At 45.0% G+C, this 17,471-nt stretch overlaps 5 protein-coding genes across 5 annotated transcripts; 1 reads left to right on the forward strand and 4 right to left on the reverse strand.

Annotated features, from left to right (window-relative positions):
* Window positions 1-122: 122 nt before the first annotated feature.
* Window positions 123-1,801, reverse strand: CPAR01_16748 (WSC domain-containing protein; the record flags this gene model as incomplete). Its single annotated transcript, XM_060500992.1, has 2 exons — window positions 123-1,597; window positions 1,663-1,801. 2 exons carry the CDS (start codon window positions 1,799-1,801, stop codon window positions 123-125), a joined length of 1,614 nt encoding a protein of 537 aa, XP_060340312.1.
* A 2,365-nt stretch (window positions 1,802-4,166) lies between these two features.
* Window positions 4,167-5,316, reverse strand: CPAR01_16749 (pectate lyase B; the record flags this gene model as incomplete). Its single annotated transcript, XM_060500993.1, has 2 exons — window positions 4,167-4,554; window positions 4,616-5,316. 2 exons carry the CDS (start codon window positions 5,314-5,316, stop codon window positions 4,167-4,169), a joined length of 1,089 nt encoding a protein of 362 aa, XP_060340313.1.
* Window positions 5,317-8,151: 2,835 nt separating this feature from the next.
* Window positions 8,152-8,808, reverse strand: CPAR01_16750 (uncharacterized protein; the record flags this gene model as incomplete). The annotated part of the gene is made up of 1 exon (XM_060500994.1): window positions 8,152-8,808. One exon carries the CDS (start codon window positions 8,806-8,808, stop codon window positions 8,152-8,154), a length of 657 nt encoding a protein of 218 aa, XP_060340314.1.
* A 4,407-nt stretch (window positions 8,809-13,215) lies between these two features.
* On the forward strand, window positions 13,216-14,748 carry CPAR01_16751 (uncharacterized protein; the record flags this gene model as incomplete). Its single annotated transcript, XM_060500995.1, has 1 exon — window positions 13,216-14,748. The coding sequence occupies one exon, from the start codon at window positions 13,216-13,218 to the stop codon at window positions 14,746-14,748; it is 1,533 nt and encodes a 510-aa protein (XP_060340315.1).
* A 519-nt stretch (window positions 14,749-15,267) lies between these two features.
* Window positions 15,268-17,168, reverse strand: CPAR01_16752 (dihydroxy-acid dehydratase; the record flags this gene model as incomplete). The annotated part of the gene is made up of 2 exons (XM_060500996.1): window positions 15,268-16,929; window positions 17,049-17,168. 2 exons carry the CDS (start codon window positions 17,166-17,168, stop codon window positions 15,268-15,270), a joined length of 1,782 nt encoding a protein of 593 aa, XP_060340316.1.
* Window positions 17,169-17,471: the final 303 nt, after the last annotated feature.

Raw genomic sequence — 17,471 nt, forward strand, 5'->3', positions numbered from 1 at the left:
GAGAATAGTAGGACAAGGTAGAAATTGTGCTTGGTTCCAAAAGTTGTGGTGAAGATGCTGACGGGAGGAAGTTGAAACTATGTGGCCACCTGTGGTGAATATGAAGATGAAGAAGGGAAATTTCAAGAGCACGATGCACTTGTTAATGCGCCGGAACTATGAAAATCAGACCTCAGCTCCCCATCCCCCGTCACCAGCACAATGTCAAAAACTGTATTCCATCCGTTTGCCGCCAGAGGAATCGTTCTAGTGAATTCCACAAAACCTCTGATATGTGCGCTACCCATAACCATCGGTGTGCTCTCAGTTTGCAGCCTGGGTAACATTATGTTCTGCTGATGAACTCGGTGCGTGAGCTCGAGATAGACATCGCTGCCAGCCGGCAGCAGATCCTCTCGGACCATAGCTACAACATTTAAGGTCATGTTTCCATCGGCTCCGGGGTTAGTATCCAAGCAAGACCTATCTGCCGCATAAATCAAACCGTCAGTCACTGGGAATCCGCCTGTACCACCGTTGTCAAAAGTCTCGACTTGGCCAGTAGAGAGGTCCGTTAATTGTACGTTGAAGCCCGAGATTCCAGTAGCTGGATCCAATTGAGTATCAAAGTGAAACCAGGCAAAAGACTCTCCAAAGAAACCCGTGGACAGCCCACCCTGGAAACGATCTCGTGAGGTTTGGATGAGTGTTCGTTGTCCGTTGCGTTGAGAGATTTCAATAGCAATGCCGAATCCCTCCGGGTCGCGATTTGTTGTACGCACGCGGATTCGCCCTTTAAAGATGATTGCTGTGCCGTCATTGCTAAGGTCTAGAGTGTCTATGTACGGCTTGATGTCGATTAGCTCTAGCGGGTCGCTCAGGATGACGGAATCAGGAACCGTGTTGATCATTCGCTCGAATACACTTGCGCAGGTGATTTGAAACGTGACACTGTCTACCATAGCCTGCATAGTGATGTTGCCGTCAACGCCGAAGATCCTCTTATCCGAATTTAGGGTGTCGTTATGGTTGAACACCAACGGATTGACACCGTCGTTCTGGAGATATCCACGAACGACGGCGGTGTCGAAGGCGGCAGGAGTATTGTCAAAGCTGACCACATTCGTATTGGACATCTCGCCGCCCGTCACATGTTGGTTTTCGTCTCCGTGAACTCGGCCGAGTGTGTGGCCACAGGCTACGAGCGCAACCATATCGCTATCGTTGAATCCGGCTCGGTGAAAAGTCGTCCTATGACTTTCCAGAGATTGTTCAGGCTTCGGAACTCCAGGAGGCCCAGCCATGATAGCGTCAATACGGCCAGCTCGGAAAGGAATCTTCTGGCCACCACACCCAGCCGCGGCGGTCACTACACTAAGTGCGAGCAGATCGGCGGCGCTAGCTCTTGGGTTGATAAAACTAGACATGTCTGCAAATGTACGATTGAATGCCTTTCCAAGGTTCTCATCGCGGTCTAGCTCGTACATGAGAGATGCATCGAGGCCACCAGTGCCGGCTCCCTTGTCATGGGTAGCAACATCGTGGAACGCGGCTCGGATCCATTCAGCGGAGTTTTGACGACCGACATTGTTTTGACCGTTACCGCAAGAGGCGACAACTAATATTAGGTTAGCAAAGATCACAAGCGAGGGCTTCACACATGGGGTCAATTTGTACTGCTACTGAAGCCAAAAATAGTGGCTCCGGAATGAATTGCGAGAAAGTCTTCCAAGAAGTCGTATCGCGAAGGCCAGACATATCCATCCGATTCCCATGAGGACAATGCCCAAACTAGGAAAGTGAGAAGTCGCGCCAGCCACATAGTGGATAGGGAAATTTTTCAAAGGGGTCTACACAATAGTGTAATGCAGTCTCTCAGCTAATAATGTGCAGAGCATTTCTCATTTATATTCAACTGATATGTGGTTAGATCTATCGAGAAGTCAGCTCAACATAACGAGGAAGGTAGTATTTGACAATGAGGGGATTACTATTATCATACATCACTCGGAAGGACTTACAATTCTAGAAGGTGGTACTGCCGAGCTTCGTATTACAGACCATTAGTCGTACTGCTTCCGGTGGGAGTCTCAACAGATTGGGTCGTGTTTGGCTTGGCATCGACCCACAAGATATACCACATCGCCTATAGAACTGGAGAGTAGGTGCATGAAGTTGCCGGAGTTGCTCACGCCCAGTGCTTTTTATGGGCCTCGGTAGCCGCAATTCGGCCGCCAAATACACTCGCGGACCACTTTGACAATAGGGTATACTCACGCAGCAGCAGAGCATCACCTTGATGTCTCTCTTGAGGCATACCATGTTTGAGAATAGCACAGGCCTGAAAGAACGGATACATAAGGCGCCAAGCGCTCCTCCTACAGCTTGAAGATCCACTCACCGTCAGGGTAATCAATACGAAAGATCGCTGGAGTGCTCTGGCATTTTCATCACCATTTTTGAGATAGCAAGACTCGCGGTACTTATAGGTAAGAAGGGGTTTACCAGGCTAGCATCTAGCTTACATTACCAAATTGTCAAGAAGTTGTCGAGGCCAGTTGACTAGCAGTCTCATTGCAAGAAGAGACATTAAGAAAACAAGAAAGAAAGAAAACAAAGGCTCCAAGATAGAAAGGGGCCGGTAAGGTTTGCTGTGACAGGTTACTAAACCAAAACACTATGCACAAGGGCTTACAGTACAACACCCGCTTTCTTACTGGCAATGGTTTCATCATTGATTGGGTCAAGGGCGCAAACTTCATCAATCTTGCACGGTCCGGCAAAGACCGAGAGAAATACACGTCTAGCGCCCATATTGAAGCAATATACGCAAGGATAGACGAGGAAGATCTTGATCGAACAATAGTAATGTCTTGAAGGCAGGACTAAAGAGAGTGCCAGCTAAGGTGGCGGCAATGCTAGGTTGACGAACACGTCGCTACAAACGACTCAAGGTATAAGATTCAGCTTTACACATGGGGGCCGTTCGATGATCTCAATATAGGGTAGAGTATTATTAACAAAATAGGGTAAAGTAGGGTAGCCGAACTGGGGCACTATGACTTCCCGGTTTAGCTAATTGATTATCAACCTACTAGAAGGAAAATCGACGTGTACTTAAAGAATGAGGTCGAAATAGCCGAGCGATAATGCTTTTAGGTAGGTGGGCATAATGAGCTCATTGAGGCCATAAGCGCGCAAGAAGTTGACGGGTCAAAGCCATCGCGTTCGTAGACTACGTAATGAAGAAGGACGTAGAAGCCCGGTATGTAATTCCAATATATCTCCGGACTGAAATAAAGATGAATGAATTACGACTAAGCTTAATAACGTCACCGCCGGGTTCAGGGCGTTGCGATTATTCCACTCAATTTCCGCTCCTTAGTTGCGAAATTTCTGTCTAGTCACCTAGGTCAGTCAAATGCTAGCTGTAGCCTGAACGCCGGCGGCATAGCGTGGCTTCAGCTCATTAATTTATGCCTCTGCAAAGTAAGCCTTTGTCGCGGCGGCCAGAACACCTACCGAGAGTCTTGCAGAGGATATGAGGAACTCTCCACAACCTCATACCAACGGCTCAAGTCGCGATTAACCGCATAACACAAGCGGCTGCCATCGCTTTTCCAGAATCCGCAGGACTCAGACCAGGCTTTTCGCTTGAGCACAGGCATCAAGCTGCAGTCGTCCGCCCGTTCATACATCGGCTGCCATTCTTCGGACATGGTAGTCTGAAACCTAAGTTAGGTTCGTCTTGGTTACGAAGTTTTGTCAGCTAGACTCAGACCCCGATGTCTATTAGATCCTGAGCCCCTGATATTTGAGCCACTTTCACAATGATATGTTTTGTTATCTGACAGGGGCCATTTCCAAGTTGCAAAAGATTTATTTGGTCCCTTTAACAAGATCATTAATGTGGCACTAATGATCCCTGTCGAAGACGTCACTCATGACTCATAATCTGAAGTGGTTTTGTAAAATAATAGCGGCTCAAGATGCCGTCGAGAATGTTTATAAGAATGGTAAAAGTCCATGCAAGCATAGACGACATCACAGTAGAAACAGGCCCAGGTAATCTTCAATCACCTAACTCAGTCGCGTGTGTCCAGGCCCCTGCTTGAGTTATTGAAGTCTATATTGTAAGTGGCATTCCAAAATGCGAGAGTCAAACGAGCGACGAAGAGATTAAGATATCAAAGGCTTAGAGTCTGTCCTGCCGTTCCCAGAACCTTGCTCTTGACGTTGGCTTTTCCGTAAAGTAAAAAGCTGTAAGGGATTTTGCTAGAACCAAAGTCACCCTTAGGCGCTGTGTTCTCTCCCCTACCGTATGACATATCGGAGACTGTGGCGTAGCCGGTCTGGCTGAAGTCGGCGAACAAGATGACCTTCTTGCTCGAATTCTCAAAAACAGAGGACTCGACATGGACTCGGGCACTCATTCGAGTGTTCACACCTGTGCTGCCGACTCTGTTGTAGGAGTTATTGTAAATGTGCACAGTACCGAAGCGCATCGAAGGATTTCGCAAGTTGACATTGTTCCAGTCGTTGTTTGCATAGGTAACGTGGAGTTTGCCCTTATCGCTAAGGTAGTGTAGGTATCGACATGACCAATGAGCGACGTTTTGTATGATCGTGAATGTACGAGTTGAAAATGGTGATCCAGTCAGAATCTCTGGTGATGTCGATGAGCCCATCGTAGTAGTCTTTTCCACTGCTCATGTCGGATGATACATCAACGTGGTCAATCCAGACATTCGTGGAGGACTCGATACCGATGGCGTCGCCATAGGCCTCCTTGACCTTCGAGATGGCGAGATTACGAACAATGACGTTGGAGAAGCCCTTGATGTATAGGCCGGCACCAGTGATCTTGGACCCCTTCTGACCCACAATGGTCTTGTCTGCAGCAACACGTACTTTTGCGCTGCCAGAGATGGAGCCTTTGACGTCAATGTTGAACTTGCTGCTCGACTCGGCAGCCTTGGTGAACTGAGTCAGGGTAGAGACGGTGGCCGTTGATCCGCCCTCGCCACCAGTCGTCCCTCCGTTGGTGCTAGCGTATCCAATATTGCAAGTCTCCGTGATGGAAGTGCGCTTAGCAATGGATCCGGTTGACTTTTGATCAAGAGTGGAAGTTGGCGCAGCTGTGGCGGCACCGAGGAGGGCAAAAGTTACCATGTTACTAAGCTTCATGTTCACTTCTTTTGTGATCAGCTGAGCACGATGGGTACCAGTGCGCACTGCTGTGAGAGTTGAGCTAGAGAGAGCGTCTTGCGAAAGTGCGGCGCCAATATATAGTGAATTGAAACAGGGACCCAGATTCACAGAGAATACAGAGATCATCAGTTTTGAGATAACAGCGAAAAGGTCGCCTTATGTGCCGTCCAGGCCTCTTGTACGGCAAATTCTCATTGTTCAGGGCCAAGCTGGCTCAATCAGCTTTGGAATAATTGGCGCTTCATTGGCATATATTGGCACGGAGTTGGCACGGCGCTGGCATTGTCCTCACCCTTGCAACTCCTCCAGTGAATGGAGAAAGCCACGAAACCACCTCCTCCCTTGAAGTAACTATCTCGGTATACTCTAGGCTAGATGTTCGCGTTAAGGGTCAGTTTCTTCAGATCAACATTGTGGGTTAAGCTTTTCACGCAGAAGTTCTCCCTTTCTCTCCTGTCTGGGGATCCACGTGAAGCGTCTTTGAAGTTTTCACTCGGAGCTTTTTGATATATCTGGGGAATTCAGATTAATGCTATATAAAGTCGCTTGTGTGCGATAGGTATGCCAGCATTGCTTGAGTGCTTTGAGCGGGATTTTCACAGCTAAAGTAGACGGAGCAGAAATATTTTTGAGCTTTTCTTTTCTTAATATGATCGGACTGAGTTCCACGGGGTTCAAATCTTAGTCAAATGCATATTTCAACACCAAACACCTACGACCCATTTGAAATACCTGACCGACAAAATCGGGACCATAGCCTGGGAGACTTGTAGGCGTACAAGAGGGTATGGGCGAGGGGCTGACAATCAAGACTATATGGAGCTCCCGTTTGGAAGGGGAATGAAGGAGTTAGACGATCGTATTATCTCCATCCTTGACTTCGGCCGTCGATACTTTAAGGGGACGAACTGAGTCTCTGTGCCGATGCGAAAGCCCAATGAGGCGCAGTTCAGAGCCGAGAAAGAGCATTCCTGGGTTGGACTGAGTATTCATTTCTGGTATGTCTCAAATTGTACACTATGTCTTTCAATCTTGAAGTTTCCAACGATCGAAATATCTCCTACAGTGTCTCGCTCCTGCCGCTCGAAGCTGAGACTGGGTTATGGTGCTGTATTTGTCTGGGCCTGAGAGTGATATGAAGTAATCAATATGCTGTAATTATAAGAACGGCGCCTCCGCCACTTGGCTACAGGGGCTTTATGGGGTAATTAATATGTAATATCTTTTGGGATTGTTCATTCAATTTGAAACCGACGGTTTGGGAAGCCACACGACGTACCCAAGCTAATATCATAGCTTGTTGTAAGCACATTCTTACCCAAATCTGCACCAATCCCCGGCCAAAGCATCTGGTCTGAGTTGGCTTGAGATCCGATCTGGCCACAGTTCCCGGAGTGTCATTTATATCCTAGTCGTGAGTGAGGTTATCCTACAAACATCCGACGCAACGTTTTGTTATGGCTCTATAGTGCCAAGAAGGACATGCGGCGGCGTCATCTCGGCTCGTGGGGCTCTTGGGCCCCTGGATCCTCCAGATCATCAGAGACTCCTAACATGAGTCTCAACCGCACGTAGGTACGAGCGTTCGGGGAGCCTGGGAATTTCATCATCCTACTCGTGTCTCTTGCCTATTTCTCTCGTCTAGCTCACTCAGGTGTCGATTACTGGATTCGTATCCGCTTGCCTTGCATCTCCATTAGTGGCGCATATAAAGAAGCTTCTTATATTGAGGGCATCATTACAGTAATAACCTGTTTTTGTAAGTTGCTTGTAAAGGATGGAGGACAACGCGACTCATACTACTAGCCTAATATCGATCGGAAGATGTGCAAGCTCGTCAGAGAATGATGCAGGTAGCGTGATACACCGCAGAATATCCAGACTGACACGTTGGGTCATTTCTGCTACAAGGTGCACGTTAAGGGCGTCTGATGTAGTGCGGTCCAGATCGGCTATGCCATTGGAATTCATCTTGCCTCGGAAGGGCATGCGCACAGCCGGTGACGAATGAGGGTGGTATGGCGGCAAAGCCATCACTCATGATTGCTGATGGTCGGTGTATACTGTGGGTCCGAATGATTAGCTTCGAGATTACCTCTTTACCTGTACGGTTCACGTAGAGATAAAACTTTTCATGTGTATTTAGAAGAATTCTACTACTCCTGCGATATATCTACTTATCAACGATTTCAGCTGGTAAAAGCTGTACTTTGAATCAGCTTTTATAAATGACTATTCAAATAGTTAAAAATATTCATAGTTAATCGTAATTATATAATTAGTATTTATTAATATAAAGTCGTAGTTAAGAATAAAATCATTAATAGTAAAGGTTTAACAATAAAGGTCTAGAAGTAGAAATCTAAAGCGGCCGTAGATATACGCGTAGTAGATCTAGTAATTATCTCAAAAAAGAGCCACATTAAGTGGATTTACCTCCTGGACAACTAAAAGGCACCTCCTGGATAGTGAAACACATCTGCAAGGCTTGCGAGATCCTATAGCTTCGCGGACCAGACCAACACGAAAAGCAACACAGTGTCTGTGAAGTAGTCGGAGCTTCTCTACCTTACATGTCTGTATGCCAGTAAACTCTGAGAGCATGCCATGGCCTTTCGAAGTGAGTAAAGATTCATTTTTCGTTTGCTTTGAGGGCCGTTTCAGACCGCGATATTGGGACTGAGGATTGGACTGGGACATTTCAAACCCATGGTGACTGGTCGGAGGCACTCTTTCCTCCCAATAAGGAAAAGTCTTTGTTTCATTGTGAAACTTCCTAGCAGCTACTCTTGCCAATGCTCTCGTCAGGCTATAGTCCGCCCTAAGCTCTTCAGATCCAAGAGTCGATACTCGTGCATACTTGTGTCGCTATGTCGAAAGTTTGTTACGGGCGACTACTAGATCACCACGGTACCGCCAGATGAATCAGCACACTCTCGACCCATATCGAGAATCGATGGATCAAGACACCGATTCGTCTAATAAGTTGGTTTCCATCCCAAGCTTGCCGTCACGCTCACTGCCGTAGAAGCTTGCGCTCGCACTTTCGGGTTCATTGAAGTTGTGTTCATGAAGATTATCACAGTGCCCGTTTTCATCACCCTCACGCGGTTGTCGATCCTCGCTTAGGTGCAACTTCTCCCAACCTCTAAGCTGCCTAAGCTCGCCCAGCTCCTGCTCATCTTCTCTTCCCCGCCGCACTTCGACTCTCTGTTGCTCTTCAGCTATTGGTTGCTCTTCAACTCCCAAATTCTCCTTTGGCTTCGTCTCACAAAAAAGAGGTGATGATTCGCGGTCTTTAGTGGTAGTAGGCTTCCCTACATCGAAGCCGGTTGGCTCAGCGGGTCCGGTAGAGAACCTTGCCCGGCGAGGTGGTCGCCGTGGAGGTGTCGCCAACAGTCGAACAGAGCCTGCCGACCCCTGTTCTGAATCAGCTACAGCGTCGTCTCCAGGCTCTATGGCGTTAATGGAGCGTTTGAGATGCCGCGAAAATCTTCTTGGGGGGGTCTGCAGTAGGCCGAGGCGGGTAGGGGTGTTCGAGACTATATCAACGGCGTCGTCATTGGCGAGAGACGATGGGCGCTGAGGGGTAGACGGACCAGTGGCTACACCACTCATTCTGGCAAGACGCAATCTCTGTGGTAAGTCTTTGAGTAAGCACAGACTTTTCACTCCGTCAGCATCAGCGGGTGAGCAATTTCGTCGTTTGGCATTAGCCGTACCAATTCCTTGCTCTTTAGTTCTTTTTTTTCTTGTTTGGCGGCTTTTACCAACGCCTTTGTCAACGGCGGCTAATAGATCATGATGACATAAGGCTGTGCACGGTCCAGGGCACTTCACGTGGCATTGTGGGGCATTAAGAAGCTAGACTGAACTTAGTACAAATTTACAGATACATAGGATCTAGAGAGAAGAGTCTAACAACTTTATTACTTTTATAGGCCGTTATCGTTAGACGTAAATATAGTAGTGTTACCCACGACTAACAATTATGCCCTGGGCTAGAGTTCAAAACAACCTAGGGTAACTAGTAATAAGAATAATAAAAGTAGTTATCCGCCCTTAAAAAGTATTTAGGCAACCTTATAGTTTTAGAACATTAAAAATTACTGTTTATTATTTATTTATAATATATTTATATAACGTAGTTAATAAGCGAGCTGGACAGATAAGCGAGCTAGACACGTCCTTATCGCACTTTAAAAGTCGGTTTTTTAACTATTAATTATAATTCGAATATAAAACTAAAATATATAAAACTTCTTATATAAATACCGATAAGAAATATATAAATAAAAAAATATTTTTAATATTATTTATACTATACTTAACTAGATCTCGAACTTATACCTTATCTAAGCCCCACTTTTTAAATCTTTTTTAATCTAAGCTTTAATACTTATATTAGATTTTTAGAAAATATTTTATATAATCCTCTAAGAATAGTAAAACTAGATTTAGAATTTTTTTTTTTTTAAATTAAAGTTTAGATTTTTAATAAATAGTTATAAAACCGACTTTTAAGGTGCGATAAGAACATGTCTAGCTCGCTTATCTGTCCAGCTCGCTTATTATATACGTTATTCTTTTTTAGTATTTAAACTTAGTTTTTATTTTAAATTATTTAATATTTAAAATATATTATAAATAACTTAAAAAGCCGCTATATTAGCTTTTATAATAAATATAATATTATTAATATTATTTTCTTATAATAATTAAAATAAATAATAATTAAAATGTATAAATTAGTATAATATTTAAAATCTATAAAATATAAATTTATTATACTAATTCACTTTTGATAAAAAAAGTTTTATAAACTTTATATAGTAGTTTTTTTTCTAGCTTTTTAAGTATAAAAGATCGACTTTAATAAAGTTACGCTTTTAAAAAAAATTATATAATATAATATACTTTTTCCCCCTAATAGAGTAATTTACCGGGGCCGTATTATATATTACGTATTAAGGAAAACTAGGTATAATGCGCTCTATACCTAATTACTAACTAAAACTCTTAACTTTTTACCGCCCGCTTATAAAATAAGCTTTACTTACTTTAACGTATATAAGACTTTTTAATACTAACCTACGTAAGTAGCTAAGTTTAATATAATCTCTTCTTTTATATAAGTATTATCGTTACCCAGGGGGTCCTATAAGAGCTATTTAAGGTATTAATTTATTATTTTAACCCTATATACTTCTAGCTTATTTATTATAACTATTATAGCTAAGCTAATATTAATATACTAAATCTTAATATTCGTACTAACCCGGCTATTTATAGTATTTATAATATTACTTAGCTAAATTCTATATTATCAAAAAGTACTTTATTACTTCTTAAGTATACTTATATTAGCTATAATAGCTATAGCGTCGAGCTAGCTAAAGGTGCTTAACCCGAGAGGAGTAGACTTATCGATAGGTATTTTTAGCTTACTAATTACTAATTATATACTAAGAGTAGAGTAGTAGTTTATATATTAATAAGTTTATTTAGTAAATTTATTTAATAAATTTATTTAGTTTAAATAAAGAGTAGTTTTAGGTAATATTAGAAGCGATAAAGATAGAAAAAATCTTTATAAGCTTTAATATAAAGAGTAATAAATATTAGCTTATTTAGCCTTTTTTTTAAAAAACCTCTACGTTGTTATTAAAGTTTAGAACCTCTATAGTTAAGGGCCGCCTCTAATTATTATAACTAATTATTATAGTTAATTATTACGGCCGACCTCTATTATTAATCTTTTTAGCTTACGCTATTATATAAAAAATAGCTTAATTATCTTAAATTAAATAGCGGTTTTTGTATTAAAATTACTATATTACGTTAAGCGCATACTTAGGATATACTACGCGTATTATATAATTAAAAAGTATACTATATTATATAATTTTTTTAAAAAATATGATCCTATTAAGGTCGATCTTTTATACTTATAAAGCCAGAAAAAAACTACTATATAATATACTTTTTAATTATATAATATATATAATATATTTTAAGTACATACTTAACGTAATATAATAATTTTAATATAAAAACTATAATATAATTTAGAATAAATAAGCTACTCTTTACGTAGTAGCGCTTATTAAAGAGGTTAATAATAGAGGTTAGCTATAAAAATTAAAAATAGCCCTTAATTATAGAAGTTCTAAATTTTAATAATAATATAGAAGTTTTAAAAAAAAAAAGCTAAAAGGGTTAATATTTAGCGTATTAGAGCTTATTAAGATTTTCTAAATCCTTATTACTTTTAATATTACTTAAAGCTCTATTTAAACTAAATAAATTTCCTAAATAAACTTATTAATATATAAACTACTACTCGTTAAGAACCTACTTTACTCTTAGTATATAGTTAGTAACTAGTAGGCTAGGACTCTAAAGAAAAGCTCTATAGAAACCCTTATTCTTATTTAATAGCTTTTTTTATAACTATAAAATAATAATCTAATAACTCTAAACGTAATTAAAGCTCTTTAAAATTAAAAACCGCTTTAATAACGTTAAAAATTTACTAAACCTTGTTTTTTTAATAAAAGATTATTATTTATAAATTAATAAATATATAAAAAAAGAAATATATTAAAAAAAATTTCATAATTATTATATTAAGGTGACATTTATAAGTATGCGTTTTAATTAATAGTTAAGAAGAAAGGTAAGGCGGGCCAGAAGGGCGGGGGGTGGGCTAGAAAGAGGTATTGTGACTCAACTTTATTAATTAAGAATTTATCGCAAGAATATATAAAACCAGATGTTTGCCGGTCGTCACCGACCTAACTACTTATCCGGCTCTCAAAAGCTAATCTACAGGAGAGCAGACGGGATCCCAAGTTTTCCGGGGTAATATAATTGTATGTGCCTGGATCTAAATAATCTGGTTACTGTAATCCTCTGCTCAAGCTTTGAGCCAGCCAGCCTCCCTTGAATTTCAGCGTAAGTGAATCTCTTAACGGCATGGAGCCCGGCATATCCGTACCGCACATCCTATCACAGAGCATAGTATGTGCAACATGGTTGGCAGGACACGCTGCAAAAGTTTCGTGAAGTGGAACTAATATTTGCCGTGATAGCCGAGATAAGAGCCGGACTGCCCCCACAATCGGCCTTGTCCGCGCGGCATCTCACAGATAAGCGCTGTCCTCACATTCCAAGGTGCCAAGTTAGCGCACACTAGATGACTATTCTCCCGAGCTGGCATGCCATTGTGCCGTCCTGCTATCAGCCATGTGGATCAAGATAGTGGTATCCCACCGCTCCTCACCACCCCCCTGGATAACTACGGGGTAAGCTTTCGGGATTACCTAGCTGGGCCTTCCCCAGTGCGACTGTAACCCGACTAACGATCAAGTGTCTTTTAAACATTCATATACATATTGGAGAATGAGTGGCGCTCAGCCCTCAATCGCCAATTTTTGGGCTGATGCCGGATAAACCGAAAAGCTTTAGTCGAGAGTCACACAACCGCGGCTTGAGCCCTTCCGATTAAGATTCAATAGGGGTTGAACTTGACAGGAAGGTACCAAAGGACGCAAAGATTATAGAAAGATGAGGATTGAATTCCGAGTGTCTAATAAGGTGACGGACGGATACGCCTCAAATCGAACCCGTAGGGTGCCTTAATCCAAGCAGACTGGACTCAACGAAGAATGCGCGGCGTGAGGAGGTGTGGGGTGCGGCACGCGACAACCTGGAAACCCGCAAATCACTTCCGCCAGGCGTTAGGGCGTCCACCCGGGAAGGTGGGTAGCATTGAAGATGAGCCCACCAAGATAATGGTGAAAAATTGTATGCACACGAGTGCTCCGGCTGGGCGGGAGTCAGATAATTCAATATAATGTCAGATCCCCGCATTGGCAGCCTTTTTGTGCCAAGAGACTTGCAGCCTCGTTGACCGGGTCTTGCCTAACCCGTTGTTGCTTTTGTCAAACCCAGTCCTTTTGCGACTTTACACCAAATCAACACTGAGAACGAAAATCCCGGTCACGACGACGGCCTATTGCCATGGAACGCTTCGAAGAGAAAGGCATGAGTGAAAAGACGTCGCCTCAGGCTTCACTCGAGGCGGGCAGCGGCGACCTTCCGAGGGAGGGTGGCATTCTGGCCGCTTTGCGACGCTTTGAGGGTAGAATGGATAAAGCTCTGGGGGTCGAGTCGCATGCCATTGACCGCAAGACGGACGCAGACAAGAGGCCCGTCAAGTGGCACGAGGAGCTGACCATGGCTCTTCTGTGGGCAAGTGGTACGATGGGCATCAGCTGTTTTGCCACTGGATTTCTCGGCTGGGAGTTTGGTCTTGATTTGCAGCGGGCCATTCCTATCTACATCTTTGGTTCCATCCTCGGCGGCGCCGTGTCTGGATACTGTGCCACGTTTGGTGCAGCAACTGGTCTGCGTCAAATCTCCGTCTCACGATACAGCTTTGGCTGGTGGCCAAACAAACTCATTGCCTTCCTGAATGGCCTGGAACAGCTTGGATGGGCATCGGTCGGCTCCATCAGTGGCGGATTAGCTCTGACCGCCGTGGCTGATGGTCGTATTTCGCTGGTCGTCGGTGTCATCATCATCGCCGTCGTATCTCTTTTGGTCAGCTTTCTCGGCCTGCGCTACATCTTGATCTATGAGCGCTACGCGTGGCTCATTTACTTCATCATCTTCATGATCATCTTTGGCATGGTTGGCCCGTATGCCGACGACGTCACGCCGGCCCAGGTCACGGGCGCCGACCTTTCTGCCAGCGCCCTCTCACTTCTTGCCGTCGTTTATGGAAGTTCTGCCTCATGGGCCACCATGGTGTCCGACTACTACGTCCAGTACCCGACCAATGTATCCAGATTCAAAGTCTTTGCACTCACGACACTGGGCATTGCCATTCCCACCTCTATTGGCATGACTGCTGGCGCCATGGTGGCCAGCTCCCTGAACAACCAGACGGCCTGGAAAGACGCATATGAGAACCAGGGTCTTGGATTCCTGATCCGAGACATGCTACACCCGCGCGGATTTGCCAAGTTTCTACTCGTCATCTTCTCCTTCAGTGGCATCAACACCAACATCATCTCCCTCTACTCTGCGGCCATCTCATTCCAGCAAATGGCTCGTCCTTTCGCCCAAATACCTCGGTTTCTTTGGACTTTCCTCTGTTTTGCCATTGTGATTGGTCTGGCTCTCGGTGGTCGCAGCCAGCTAAACACCTATTTGCAAAACTTCCTCAGCTTGCTGGGCTATTGGTGCACGAGCTACTTTGTCATCTTGCTTATGGAACATTCCATCTTTCGACGTGGAGACTTTGCCAATTACGATCTCGATGGTTGGAACGACCCGAGCCGCTTGCCTCTTGGCATTGGAGCTAGTGTCGCATTTTTGGTCGGGGTGGTCGCATGGTGCACGGGCATGGTCGAGACTTGGTTTGTGGGACCCTTGGGCGGCTTGATCGGCGAATCTGGGGGTGATATTGCCAACGAAATGACGCTTATTGTTACCGCTGTGGCCTATCTGCCTGCTCGTTATTTGGAGTTGAAATTATTCGGGCGATAGGTACGGAGTGGAAGATTCTATAAGAAGAGCTCTAGGCGGGAAAGGGCTGGCTTTACGTTCAGAACATGAACCAGCTCACCTTTACGACTTCAGGCGGCACTTTTCCGTGATCAGAAACTTTTTCAACCCGCGTTCACATAATCTCGCGACTTCAGAATGGGACATTATTGTCATCAAAGCCATATATACCTGACTCAATCTTACCGGCTACCTAGATAGTCTCCACTGAGCTGAACCAATGTCGACTCAGAAGAATATGTTACTGGATGGGGTAAATCTCCCATTGGATATCCAACCCCGCGTCGTGGCATTACCCTGCTACGTGGAGGCTATCGTGGGGGTCAAGTCGGCGAGAAGTCCGTGATCGCGCTGTAATCCGCGTTACCTAAGTTGTTCGAGGTGGGAAAGCTGAAGACGGTTTCGCGTACGGTCTGGGAAGAGAAACAATGACCATGGTCAGACAAAAAGCCGACAAAAACTCAATACATACGATAGCTTGTACATTACAGACCACCAAGTCTAGAACAAGTCGGTCACGGCCCCATCTGAGGCGCTGGATACTAAATGAGCATACTTGGCCAGAGTGCCTCTTGTCACGGGAGGCCTGGGAGCCTTCCACTGACGCAGTCTCTCCTCGACGTCAGCGTCAGCTACATTCATACTGATTGTACATGTCTCAGCATCGATTGTGATTATATCTTCGTCCTTGATAGCGGCGATGGGCCCGCCGACAGCTGCCTCAGGGACAATATGGCCCACGATGAAACCGTGACTGGCGCCAGAATATCTGCCGTCGGTGATGAGCGCCACGTTTTTGAGGTTGGCTCCAATCAGAGTCGCGGATGCCTTGAGCTGTTCAGGCATGCCGGGACCGCCCTTCGGCCCCTCGTAGCGGACGACAAGGACAATGTTCCTGTCCCTCGGAATGTTGCCGGCGTTGAGCTCCGTGACAAGCTCGGACTCCTTGTTGAAGCAGCGTGCCTCGCCCTCGAAGCGAAGTCCCTCTTTCCCTGTGATCTTGGCCACTGCACCGCCTGGAGCGATATTTCCATGTAGCACGACGAGGTGTCCAGCGGGCTTGATGGGGTCGGATAGTGGCCGAATAATGTCCTGTTCAAGTGGCAAAGATGGCCACGAGGCAACGTTCTCCTCGAGAGTCTTCCCAGTGACCGTGAGCGTCTTTCCGTCGAGGAGACCTCCTGCAATGAGAAGCTTGGTGACCGATGGTACTCCACCGATACGGAATAGGTCTTCGATGACGTATTTACCGCTCGGTTTCAGATTGGCGATGAAGGGCGTCTTGCGAGAGACTCGTTGAAAGTCCTCAAGATTGAGGGGCACCTCAGCTGCTCTGGCCATTGCGAGAGTATGTAGAACGGAGTTGGTGGATCCTCCTAGTGCCATCGTAATGACGAGGGCATTCTCAAATGACTCTTGGGTGAGTATGTCCCTCGGCCGGATGTTGCGACGCAAGCAAACTTCAATAGCATCAGCAACCTTGACTGCTTCTCTCATCTTGATTGGAGAAGCTGCCGGAGTACTCGATGAGCCTGTGACCGATAGACCCAGAGTTTCAATGATTGTAGCCAAGCTATTCGCAGTGTACATGCCACCGCACGCACCTGGACCTGGAACAGCTCCCTTTTCGATGGATGAGAGAATTTCCTCTGGCGTGACAGACTTGTCATCGGACCAAGAGCCCAGCGTGCCGAACAGGTAGGCCCCCTGAGCTTCGTAACAAGTCACAATGTCGATGGGCTTCTTCAACACCTCGCAGTACCCACCAGCAACAGTGCCTCCATAGACAATGACAGATGGACGATTGTGCCTCGCAACTGCCATGACGCAGCCTGGCATGTTCTTATCGCATCCGGGTATGGCTACAGTGGCGTCGTGTGCCTGCGCGCAAGTTATGGTTTCGATGTTGTCTGCAATGAGCTCGCGTGACTGCAGAGAGAACCTCATGCCTTCATTGCCTTGGGCAATACCATCTGATACGCCCAAAGTGCTGTATTGCCAGGCAATGTACCCCTTCTTCTTGATGGCATCTTTGATGGTCTTTCCCAAGTCGAGGAGGTGCATATTGCACGGGTTCCCTTCCCACCATACTGAAGCAACACCAACCTGAGGACTCCTCTGCATCATCTCCTCGTTAGGAACTCCCGCAGCATACAGCATGGCCTGCAAAAGTCAATGATGTTAGTCTGAATGCACAGAAGGTACGAGCCAGGGCGATGTCTTTCCTTAGCACCAGGGAAGTCATGTTCGCGAGTGAGAAATGTGGAATACTTGTTGAGGACCGGTTGTCCATCTTCCCAGGTGGCATCATTCGGCGCAATGGGAAACTCGACATATCGAGGGCCGTGGTGTCCTTGATCCTCTCCGGCAGCCGGATGAACCGCATCGAAATTTGAATTCATCTTGAATGATTTGCAACAACTCGACGAGGATCAGAGGTCGTGACAGTCGACTCAAAAGTAATTTTACAAGTGAAGAATACTCAGAATCTCAAAAAAGAGAAGCTAAGTACTCAGGTATGACGAGTAAGGTAGTTTCAATATTGCTTGGTCGGTCCGGCTACAGACAAACATCCACACAACGTGGGGTGCGGGGTAGTCTGGGTAGAGCCCGACCGATTTCCTCACGATATCAGTGTGCCCCCAATCAAAGAATATGGACGCAATGTTGGTTTACGAAGAGAAAGCTGGGTTTTTGATGGACCC

This window comes from Colletotrichum paranaense, assembly GCF_030867605.1.
Source record: "Colletotrichum paranaense strain IMI 384185 chromosome Unknown Scaffold_29.1, whole genome shotgun sequence".
Lineage (NCBI taxonomy): Eukaryota > Fungi > Ascomycota > Sordariomycetes > Glomerellales > Glomerellaceae > Colletotrichum > Colletotrichum paranaense.